General features: G+C 46.8%; 1 protein-coding gene across 3 annotated transcripts in view; it reads left to right on the plus strand.

Moving 5' to 3' along the window:
* Positions 1–12,308, plus strand: part of adar (adenosine deaminase RNA specific) — a 70,001-nt gene that overhangs the window by 32,220 nt on the left and 25,473 nt on the right. For all 3 annotated transcript variants that reach the window (XM_052045970.1, XM_052045969.1, XM_052045971.1), the window contains exons 2-6: positions 257–1,862; positions 4,182–4,362; positions 6,510–6,676; positions 8,198–8,333; positions 10,043–10,257. In XM_052045970.1, coding sequence (XP_051901930.1) covers positions 337–1,862; positions 4,182–4,362; positions 6,510–6,676; positions 8,198–8,333; positions 10,043–10,257 — 2,225 coding nt within the window. In that variant the 5' untranslated portion in view covers positions 257–336. The remainder of the gene's footprint in view (positions 1–256; positions 1,863–4,181; positions 4,363–6,509; positions 6,677–8,197; positions 8,334–10,042; positions 10,258–12,308) is intronic.

A 12,308-nucleotide genomic window follows, 5' to 3' on the forward strand; every position in this document is an offset into this window, starting at 1 on the left:
CCAAGAAGTTTCACCACATGAGTGTTTTGAGGGTGGGAGGAGCAAGATGTTGGGGGGGGTAGATGAAGACCATTTCAGCATATTTGTCAAACATTCCAGATGAAATCAAACAATTTGACACAGACTAGGACGTAGAGCCCTTCAGGATGGTGTCTTCGTATTGTGCTTGTCAATATTTGTTATGTAGCTTATGTGGACCTGTTCAGTGCTCTTGATCTGTTTTGTGACTTTAACCAAAATCTTTTCTCATTTAAAGGTACGTGCAAGGGATCTGATCAATTGGGCTAATCTGGTTCTACCTGACCAAGGCACACCCCAAGGCTCTTAATTAAGAGCATGAGCAGAGGTAGTGGTGGTGATAGAAGAGCACGAAGAGGTAAAACGAACAGTTCTCACCAGTATAACCGTTACAACCACCCCCACGAACAGTCCAACTACATTCAACCAGCACTTATTCCTGTGGGTCAAGGAACGGCAATCGATCAATTCCGAAGCCAGCAGATTCGGTTCCTCACCGGGCAGGTTGTGCAGGCACCTGCCTTTGTGCTTCAGCAGCCCTACAGGCACCAGGCGTCGTACCAGCAGAGGCAGCGAGACTTTCACCCAGCCGCTTACAGTTCCCCGCCAAGACCCAAACACTGGAACTACAGTAGAGTCTGCCAGCAGCCAGTTGCTTATCCCCATACCCCTGCTGCCCCGACCCAGAAAGGGACCAAGAGCTCGGGGTCAGACAAGGAACTAAATCAACTGTTTTCCAACTTCTGTAATATCTCCCTTAGTGGAGGCGGTCAGCAAGACGTAGTCTGCATTTTGGGAAAGCTTAAACTAGGGGAGAGCGTACCGGCCCGTAAAATAGCCAAGCAACTTGGCCTTCCAAAAAAAACAATCAACCAATTCCTATACAGGCTACTAGAGGAGAAACGTGTGAGAAAGGAGGGAACTTCACCCCCGCTGTGGCACCTCACTGAAGCCACTGAGGTCATTGCAAAGTCTGAAAGCCAGTGTTCAGCTCCCGAGGGCAGAGCCGTAACGCTCTCGGTGAAGGAGGAGAAGCAGGCATCTGAAGACGAAGACAGCTCTGAGGGCAGTGTGACTGAGCAATCCAGCATGGAGGACAGCGAGAGCAACAGGGACAAAATCTTCCACTTCCTCTTGGAGAAGAGCAAAGCCACAGCCCTGGAGATTGCCAAGAATATCGGGTTGAAGTCAGCCCGGCAGGTCAATCCCACCCTCCACATGTTGGAAAATCAAGGTGATCTCTACAAGGAGACTGCCTTCCCACCCATTTGGACACTTTCTGATCGAAAGAAGGAAGTTCTGCTGAGGAAGAGGAAGGTGCACGAGGTGGGCACGGCCATAATTGGAGCTGTGGATGCCATTCCCATAGCAATTCCACGTGAGAGCGATGTTACACAAGCAGAAGTCAAAGTCCACGAGGAGAGCAGTATCGGGAATGGCCAACCCGTTGCCCCCAAGAAGGAAGAAAACAATACGCAGCCCATGTTACCCGCTGAGCCGTTGATACTTGATAACAAAGTCATAGAGGCTAATAAGGTCAACCACAGCGGGCCGAACTACTACGATAACACCGGGGGCAACTGCCAGTGGGCATCCGACGATATCCCCGACGACCTGAACATCATTAACCGCGTGAGTGTGGCTGGTGAGGTGGTAGGTCTCCCGCAGGGCGTGTTGGCGGGCAAACCCAGCAGCGACCAACACCCGGTGCTTTCGCCGACGGACAGGCTTCGTGCGTGCTTAGCCAAGAATCCAGTTAGCGGCCTCATGGAATACTCACAGGGCTCGGCACTGCAGTGTGAATTCATCCTTCTTGCTCAGACAGGCCCGTCCCATGACCCACGGTAAGAGAACCCTTATATAAAAATAACCTTCATTGGGTATGTTGACAGTAATGATGCCTGACTTCCTTTGGGTAGATGAACCACATAAAACATTCATGGTCTGGATTGCGAGATGCTTTAGAGCTCGAGTATGACAGGACCTAACTGCCCCAGGTTAAGGAGGCAACATGAGCTTCTGCCTGATTTCCTTTCAATCGATTCGAGGGTGGGGTTTGGGAGTGGACCAAGCACGTGGTTGGATAATTGCAAATGACTGGATGCTGCCCTTGGTAAAGTAGCTCACACGGAAATGGCTACGTCGGTGCGGTTTAGCAGAGGAACAGCAAGAGGCTGTTCATTCAGTTGGTTTGTTACACTTTATATCTAACAGCTTAATTTACCTTGCTTCCATTTCTACCAGTGTCCATACCCAATCTGAAAATGCTGGAAAGACTCAGCAGGTCAGGCAGCATCTGTGGGGAGAAGCCCTGAATCCTTTCTTAGAATTATTTTGTCAAACTGAGCTTTTTAAATGTTCCATTGATACCCAACTTCAGCAACATTTTGGGGAAAAGGGTTCAAAATCTCTTTTATTTTCTTGTCCTTTATTGGTAGCTGTGTGTCTTAACATCATCCTCAGCTCTTAATTATGCTTCCTTCTGGGGAGCATTACGCCCCAGACCAGAAGATTCTCTACCTTGTCGAATTCTTCACACCGTGATTAAGTTAGCCCTTGGAATTTACACGTGCAGCATCTGGTGAGATGACTTTCTTTCCCTCCCAGCCTGTTCCATCATTCATGAATGATTATTTGTAGCAACCAATCTTTACTCTGCATCCCTTGATAACTTTAACCAACAGAGATCAATCTACTTAAGGCTTAAAAGGCTTATTTCACCCCCAACGTCCACAGTTTTGTTAGGGGAGAGGATTCCAGATGTTTACAAGGAGCTTGGGCGTGCTGCAATTCAGCTTTCTCGCTGGAGGGCACAGCATGGAATTGTTCATAGTTTGTTGTTAATGAGTGTTAGATTGTCAGTCTTACTAAAGGCTGCATGAATGCACAGGGTATATACTTCTAAAGTCAGAGTGAATTAGCAAGAAACATTTTTTTTGTTAATCCAGGTCTTGCTTTGAAAGGATACACCTCCGCCTAGTTTAATTTGCATTTCAACATACCTCTAAATTCTCATTGTTCCCAAAAATTACACCAATTGGCAATGTTTTTCGTTGTGTGACTTGCCATGACACTGAAGCAATGGGAGAGCTTCAAACGTTTTACCTAATACTTGGAGCACATCTGAATTGACTTGCTTAAAGAAATTCCCTTGTAAATTTTAAGGCAAATATGGTTAAGCCATCCTGAGCCTCTGGCTTTCAGAACAGCTGTGTGTCTAGTGGGAAAGATCTGCTGTGTGGTTAATCTCTCAGGTCTTCACAAGCCTTAATGGCATTTACGTTTAGTGGTTAGGGAGCTGTAGATCAGAGCCGGCGTGTTCCCGGATCACCATTCTATGAGAGAGTGTCTTGGTTCAGGAAGTGGCAAGAATTTGGAACCATGATTTGGAATAACTTGGGCATCAATTCACTGAGCAAAAATTAATTGTTTTCTAATCGCCTGCCCCTGAAAACATAATGTGGAGAAACAGATGGTAAATTATTGGACCAGAATCCAAAGGCCTGGACTATTAATCCATGAGTTTGAATCCCATCATTTCAGCAATGAAATCCATCAGGAATTATCAAGCTAGAATCAGTAATAGTGACTGTGACGTTACAGTTTTGTAAAACCTGTCTGGTTCTTCAATGTCCTTCAAAGGAAGCAAATCTGTCACGTTTGATTTGGCTGACGTGAATCCAGATCCATCAATGGGTTTGACACTTAACTGTCCTGTGCAGTGATCCTGCAATACACAGTTCAGGGAACTTGGGATTGACAATAAATTCCTGCATCCAAGACCTGGGAATGAATTTAAAAATGCTGGAGAGAAAATGCTGGGAATACATATTCCATGAGCAACTGATGAAGGAAGCCTCCAAAGCCCCTGATGGACTGCCGGATTACTCGTGGTATTTTGGTGGTGTTTAGAATGGTGACTGGTGTGCTGTTGGCAAGGAACCTTTAGTTTCTCCATCTCGTGTTGGTTTCACGAGAGCACAGACCCTGCAGCATCAGCTGCCAGGTAGATTGTAGGTTCTCTTCGGATGTGCACAGCATATGATGATATCCCATCCATCGTGTCTTGCCAGCACTTCATTGGCTATGTGGCACTTTGGCATGCACTGTGTAATTGCTGCTTCACTTTGCTAACTGTCTCCTCTTTTCCCTCCGCACCGAAGATTCAGGATGCAGGCTGCCATCGGCGGTAGGAGGTTCCCCCCAGCTGAAGCCAATAGCAAGAAGACCGCAAAGAAAGATGCAGCAACCAATGCTCTGAAGGTGCTGCTGAAGGAGATGCTCGGTGAAGACATTGAGCTTCCTCCTTCTTCACCACAACAGGAACCTTTGGCGGCATTGGAGGTTGGTGTGATGCCCTGAGGCGATGCAGGCTAAACACTAGGTCTGCCTGCTCACTGGCTTCGGAAAGTTTTTAAAAGTCTCTTGGACACTACTTGAACTAGTGTTCTGGTAGCAGGCTTTAGAAATCTTTGTATCAGTAGCAACAGGGAAATTCCTGTGGCTATTTTCAGAGTTTCCTCTTTGTAATTTCCTTGACTCACAGCCATTGATTAATTTGCAGATTATTGTTGCAAATCCAAAGGAGATGACATCTCAAAACAGAAACTAAAGTCTTCCACAAATGAACTTTCATTCCAGTGCAGCATTTTTATCAACAGTTAAGCCCATGTGTAAGTGATGGCAGGGGAAGTCCAGCTGGTCTATCAAGTTTCAGCAGACCTTTACACTTAAAACCTTCTCCTGTTCCAACCTGTGTGCTGTACTCACACCCTCTCACTTTCTCCAGTCGTAATCCCATAGGAGAGGCAAAAAAACTACAGGGCCAGTACTGGGAAAAAAAATCTCAAAAACTTCCTCTCCAGTGCACTCAGGCAACGAATCCAATCCAGGAGATCCTGTAGAGCATGTGTTATCTGTAAAAACATTTGTGTTCCACATGTTGCAATCTCTAACCCAGTCAGGGAACAGTTCAGCTCCCTGTTGAATGTATACAGAGGATTTGCACAAACTAAGTCATCCAGCAGCATTTTCCAAAGACACTTATTGGGGAATAAAAGCACCACCCACAATCCCTGCATGTCCTACCCCTGTGCTTTACCGATTCCTAAACAGTTTAAGCTGAAAGGCTTAATACATGAGTGTTTGGTGTCTCTGGGCCTGTACTCGATGGAGGGGGGGAATCTCATTGAAATCTGCTAGATACTGAAAGGCCTGGATAGAGTGGACGTGGGGAGGATGTTTCCGTCAGTAGGAGAGACTAGGATCTGAGGGCACAGCCTCAGAATAAAGGGACGTACCTTTAAAACTGAGATGAGGATGAATTTCTTCAGCTAGAGGTTGGTGAATCTGTGGAATTCGTTGCCACAGAGGGCTGTGGAGGCCAAGTCATTGGGTGTATTTAAGGCAGAGATTGCTAGGTTCTTGATTGGAAGGGGGTTTTGCTCCATGTAAGGAGCAAAAGTTCATCCTTTACATATTCTTTCTTGTCCCTTGGTAATTTAAGGAGTCCTCATTGGGCAGCAGCACACAGGCCACTTAATCCCAGGGCTTCTGTTGTACATCTCATGTATCAGAGGTCAGCGCTGAAACCCTGCTGAGTAACCCGGCGACTGTAGAGGCGTGCAATCTGCTTCAACAGCCCTCCTCTGGGGTAATCTTATTTCATAGAACGTAGAACAGTACAGCACAGAACAGGCCCTTCGGCCCACAATGTTGTGCTGCCATAGCTAATCCCTCCTACCTACAGAATGCCCACATCCCTCCATTTTCCTCTCATTCATGTGCCCATCCAAGCTCCTCTTAAAAGCCCCCAATGAATTTGCCTCCACCACCCTATCAGGCAACGCATTCCAGGCATCAACCACTCTCTGAGTGAAAAAAACGTACCCCTAGTGTCTGTGCTGAACCTACCCCCTCTCACCTTAAATGCATGCCCTCTGGTATTGGATCGCTCAATAAGGGGAAAAAGATATTGTCCACCCTATCTATGCCCCTCATAATTTTATACACTTCCAACAGATTACCCCTCCGCTGCTCCAGAGAAAAGAGCCCAAGTTTGTCCAGTCTCTCCTGATAGCACATGCCCTCTAATCCAGACAGCATCCTTGTAAACCTTCTCTGCACCCTCTCCAGAGCCTCGACGTCCTTCCTGTAGTGAGGTTATTTCCTCTAAATAAGTTGGTTCAGTGCATGGAGATTGGCCCATTCTGTGTCACTGGAATGTGATTCAGTAACTATTCCTTCACTGGGCAGTCGGTGCTTGTAACCATCATGCTGTGACTGATCTTGACAAAAGGGATTACTGAGTCTGAAAAGTGATCCTGATTAATTAGATCCTTAATATGTTGGAGTGACTGGCGCAGATACCTGTAAACTACAGACCAGTTTGTCTGGTTCTGTGCTAGAATTATTGTTCCACTGAACAACTCTAAGATGTACAAGATACATTTTGTTTTAATCATTCCCTCCTCCGACCCTACCCCATCCAGTGCCCAGCTGTTCCAAGTGAAGAGAAGAGTGAACCGTGCACTGTGTCTCAACCCACGCTGCCTGCAGGGAAGAACCCCGTCTGCATGTTGATGGAGTACGCACAGAAGTCAGGCAATGCCTGCGAGTTCCAGCTTGTTTCGCAGAGTGGTCCTCCCCATGACCCCAGGTACATAGAATCACGAGTTACGAATAGAGAACCTTTCCTGTAATGTACTATGCTCATCGTAAAGAGATTTAATTTCGGGAAACGGAACCTTTCCCATGTCCAGCAGCGATATACCGAGCAAAGGGATAGTTAAGATTAGACCTTCACTTTACCCCATTAAACTCTCTCAGGGCTGGCATGTAATTAGTTAGAAATTGAGAGATGTTTAGTTATTAAAAGAATCAAGGGCATGGTAGTGTAGTGGTTAGCATAACGCTATTACAGCGCCAGCAACCCAGGTTCAATTCCGGCCGCTGTCTGTAAGGAGTTTGTACGTTCTCATGTTTGGGTTCTCCGGTTTCCTCCCACATTCCAAAGGCGTGCGGGTTAGGAAGTTGTGGGCGTGCTATGTTGGCGCTGGAAGTGTGGTGACAGTTGCGGGCTGCCCCCAGAACACTCTACACAAAAGATGCATTTCACTGTGTGTTTCAACGTACATGTGACTAATAAAGAGATCTTATCTTATGGGGTTAGTGCGAGGAAGTGGTGCTGACCTAAAAGAACAACCACAATCTTGTTGAATGTGAGAACAGGCACAAGGGGCTGAATGGCCTACTCCTGCTTCTCTTCCTTCACTCAGGTTCAAGTAAACCCCTGGTATCGTATCTTGTTATGTTCCCTCAACTTAAAAATTGGAAAACAGTGGAAGAAATCAGAAGTTGTCAATGTAATTGATCCGTTGGTCTGCTGACCACACGGTGGTTTTCGGGTTGATTAAAAAATATGGAGAGAGGGACAGAGCCTGTACTTATTTAGAGAAGGGTTATTTGCACAGCTCCTTTCACCATCTTTGCTGCAAGACAAAAGGCTTTATAGGCAGTTCAGAACTTGTTTGATGTTATTTCTGTTGAAGTGCAAAAAAATACGGGTGCCAATTTTCACAAAGCAAAAGCAAGCTCCCACAAATAGCAATGTGATTAGATGCATTGATAGAGGAAGAAACATCCCCCTGCTCTTTGAAATAATGATTATGCGATTTTTGTTTACCTGCGCCTGTTGGACAGACAGGTCCCATTTACCATCTCAGTGAGGATGGTAATTTGGATGGTGCAAGCATTACTGTACCTCGGGGTATATTCTTCCTCTGTACTACCTGAATGAAGAGCATGAATCTCAGGCAGGCTGGAGACCAGCGTGCAAAACCTTCAGTGAGGAATTAGCCAGTAAGTTGATGTTGTACTAGTTTGCTACTCGTTAATAAATTCTGTAAGAGCTTTTCACTTTACAGATGAGGACGTGTGGAGATGTGAAATCTTGAGGGGCTGAAGAGCTACTTTTAACTTAGGACGGTGGTTAATTAATGTCTTAGCTAAATGCAGGATGGAATATTTGCATCCCCAGGGTTAAAGTTACTCTTGTGTTCGTTCGATACATGAATAAATCAGGCATTTCTAGTATGTCCTCATTTAGCAGTAGTCTCTGATTTCAGTCTGCTGTGCTTGACACCCACGTTATTGTTCTGTTTTAAATCCTACTCTGTAGATTCACCATCATGGTTAAATTGGGGAATGAGACCTTTCCAGCTGCCACAGCGAACAGCAAGAAGCTGGCCAAGATGTTTGCAGCAAAGACAGCTGTCCTCCTCCTCCTGGGAAACTCGCCTCAGTTTCCATCCAGGGTAAGCTGTGGACCTGCCTGGTGATGGTAGGATCAATGATTCTAATCAGGTAGATGATAGAGAGGGTGAGGAGGATGTGTGTGGAACAGATGAGTGAAATCAGAGAGGCTCTATTATTTCAAATGATTCATCCCACCCACTGGTATTTTACAAGGCTGTTGCAGTATTAAGGTGCCAGAAACATCAAGCGATGTTTGTCAGGCCTTTTCTGTCCATTTATGTGGTATCACTGTCCATCTGTTTGTGCATGACATAGAGTTGTCCAGCATAGAAACAGGCCCTTTGGCCCACTTCATCTATGCTAACCTGCATGTCTATCTATACTAATCCCACGCCTGCATTAATTCCACGTCCTTCTATGCCGTGCTCATTCAAGTAGCTCTTAAATGTTGTTACTGTTCCTGCCTCCACCACCTCCTCATTCCAGACACCAACTACTCTTTGTGTGAAAAATTTATTCTTCGGATCCCCTTTAAAGCTCCTCCCTCTCACCTTAAACCGATGCCCTCTGGTTCTATACACCCCTACGAGGAAGCAGATTCTGGCTTCCTACCCTATCTATGCCTCTTGTAATTTCATAAAGCTCTATCATGTCACCTCTTGGCCTCCTTTGCTCCAGGGAAAACAGACCCAGCCTGTCCGATCTCTCCTGATAGCTCAAGCCCTCCAATCCAAGCAACATCGTTGTGAATCTTTGCTGCACCCTCTCTGTCTTACTCACATCCCTTCTGTAGTGTGGTCACCAGAAGTGCAGCATGACCATTGGTTTGTACAATAGTAACGTGATATCCCAACACTTGTACTCAATGCCTCAGCCAATGAAGGCGAGCGTGCCGTACGCTGCCCTTGCCTCTCTGTCTACCTGTGTTGCCACTTTCAGGGGACTATGTAATTGTACCCCAACAGCTCTCTTCAGGGTCCTGACATTCACTGTGCATGCCCTGCTCTGGATTAAAATGTATCACTTTGCACTTGTCTGAGTTAAATTTCTTTATCTGTCTGCCTGTGGCATGTCCACTACCAGTCTTTCTGCCTGTTTACCTGTCCATCACCTGACTGTGTGCCTGTCTGTCTGTCTCCCTACCTGTCTGTCTGCCTGTAGGTCTGTCCATCCATTTGACCCCTGCTTGACTTCACAGTCATCCATCCTGCGGTGTGAGAACACGTGTTCCTCCTTGCCTGTGTCTGACTGTCTCCCTGCAACACACTGCTGCACTTGTTGCCACCTTATGCTCATGGTTGACTGAGCACTTTTTGTGCATAATAACCAGCAATCTGCTTGTCTGTCCAACAATAAAGGTCTGCAGTTATATACTGCCCTTCCGTGTCCTGAAGTGCTCCACAACCACAAGGTGCAGTCATTGTCGAAGATGCTCTCAGTTTATGCACAGCAACCTCACGCAATCTGCAGTGTGACAGCAACCAGATAACCTTTCAATGATGTTAGTTGAGGGATAGATGTTTGGGGAAATTTCCCTGCTTCTAATTCCAGTGCAAGGTCGGCAATCTGAAGCGTTAACTCTGATCTGAGTATTTCTGGCATTTCTATTTTGCTTTATTGTAGCTCACGCATGCCTTTGAGCAATATTGTTGCCACGTGCCATCAGGATCATTGTTCCACGTGCTTGTTTGTGCTTCAGGCTTCCCTCCCCGGCACCTCCCTGTACTTTCAGTTTTACTGGTAACAAAGTCTCTCCTCCTCCTGACAGCCCTCGGACATGAACATGGAGAATTCAGCTGCTCAGAGCCCCGTTCCGTCCCTGGCGTCGATGGACTTGGACGCTGCCCAGGCGGCAGGCCTGGGCGAGCTCATCGCCTACCTGAACAAGAACCCCATCGGCGGCCTTTTGGAGTATGCCCGCTCGAAGGGGTTCGCAGCAGAGCTCAAGATGATCGATCAGTCGGGGCCACCGCATGACCCCAGGTTGGTGTTTTCTCCCCCTGTCTCCCTGCAGCCCAGTCAAATTGATTTGGTTTCCATCTCTCCTTTCCTCCCCTTCTCATTATCTTCCTATCACTTGGCTGCATCTCTTTCGCTCTCTCTCCCCCTTCCCCCCTCCCTCTGTTGTATTTACTTTGAGACAGTTAACTGCTGGTGTAACCTGCTCCCTCCAGTGTGAATCTTCAGTCACTTATACAGCACAGAAACAGGCCCTTCGGCTCAACTGGTCCATGCCAACCAAGGTGCCCCACCCAGGCTAGTCCCCTCTGCCAGTGTTTGGCCCATAACCTTCTAAAGGTTTCCACTCCATGTACCTGTCCAAATCTCTTTTAAAAGTTGTTACTGTACCTGCCTCACCCACTTCCTCTGGCAGCTCGTTCCACGTACATAACCACCCTTGGGAGTTGCCCCTTAAGTTCCTATTAACACTCTCCCCTCTCACCTTAAACCCATCAGTTCTTGATTCCCCAACCCTGGGAAAAAGACTGTGCATTCACCCTATCTACGTCCCTCATGATTTTATACACCTCTATAAGATCACCTCTGTTTCCTACACTCTAAGGGATAAAGTCCGAGCCTGTCCAACCTCTCCCTATAACTCAAGTCCTGGCAAGATCTTTCTGCACTCTTTCCAGTTCAATAATGTCAGGCACTTCTGGCACACAGGATGACTGGGGAAGCCTATTTGGTATTAAATTCAGAAAGGAAGATGGATGAGTGCTTGAAATAATAGCAGGGCTATGGGAAGGAACACAGGGCCCAGTCAGGTAACTCTTCAGTGATGGGGAAGGGTCGCCAATGATTCCCATGTTATGGGGGTGTGATTGGACACTGAAATCCTGCTGATTTCTTCCCCTCCACGGTATTATTTTCCAGTTCCAGTGAAAGTTCCCATTCTCTTCCCTCCCACCCCACTGATCTTTTCCCTTCCCTTCGCTTCTATCTGTTGTGGTTCAGATTCCCAGCACATCTGGAGCCTGTACTGTAACAACAGGCTGAATTGTGCTGTGAAGAAATGGCTGAACCCTTTCATCTGGTGCCAACCCATGCTCAGTGGAGCATTGCATAGTAAGCCTATATCTCACTTCCCTGGCATGCATCTGGTAGGTTGTGAGTGCTCCTCCCCCTCCCCCACCACCTTCTTATTCTGGCTTCTGCCTGCTTCCTTTCCAGTCCTGATGAAGGGTCTCGGCCAGAAACATCGACTGTTTATTTCCCTCCATGGATGCTGCCTGACCTGCTGAGTTCCTCCAGCACTTTTTGTGTATTGCTCCAGATTCCAGCATCTGAAGAATTTTTTGTGTCTCTGAGACAGCCTGTCTGTCCTCTTTGTATTCAACTGGGAATCACATGGGGTGGGACCATTCTGTCTATCACATGTGCTAGCTCTTTGTAGAAGAGAGTCCATTAAACCTGCATCCCTTCTACTCTTTTCCTATAGCTGTTTACCTACTTAATGACACACAGTGACGCCATTTGGCCATCACATCCGTGCTGGCTCCTGACAGAGCAACCCTATCCGTCCCATTTCCCTCTGCGTGTCCTCCTGCAACTTATTCCCTCTCACACATGCCCATTAACTCCCCTTTGATGATTTTTCCAACTCACCCACAATAAGGGGTAATCTACCACGGCCAGTAACTCACCAGCGTGTCTCCGGGAAGTTGGAGGAAGTCGGAGCAAACTGGTGCAGCCACAGGGAGAATGCACAAACTCCACCCAGACAACACCTGAGACCAGGATCAAACCTGGGTCACTGGAGCTAGCAGGCCACAGAGCCAATTACTTCACCACCGTGTTGCCCAATTCTCCTTCAAGTACTTATCCAACTTCCTTTTGAAGGTTACCGCTAAATATGCCTCCACCTCCCTCTTGGGCAGTCATTTCAAATCCTAACATCTTGCTGCATTTTCCTCACGTTGCTGTAGTTCTCTTGCCAAATCTCTGAAACCTTTGTCCTTTGCTTACTGACACCTGCCAAGGGAAGACTCTTCTCTCTATGTATGCTGTTTAAATCCCATAAAAATTAGACC

Source organism: Pristis pectinata, chromosome 40 (assembly GCF_009764475.1).
Source record: "Pristis pectinata isolate sPriPec2 chromosome 40, sPriPec2.1.pri, whole genome shotgun sequence".
Lineage (NCBI taxonomy): Eukaryota > Metazoa > Chordata > Chondrichthyes > Rhinopristiformes > Pristidae > Pristis > Pristis pectinata.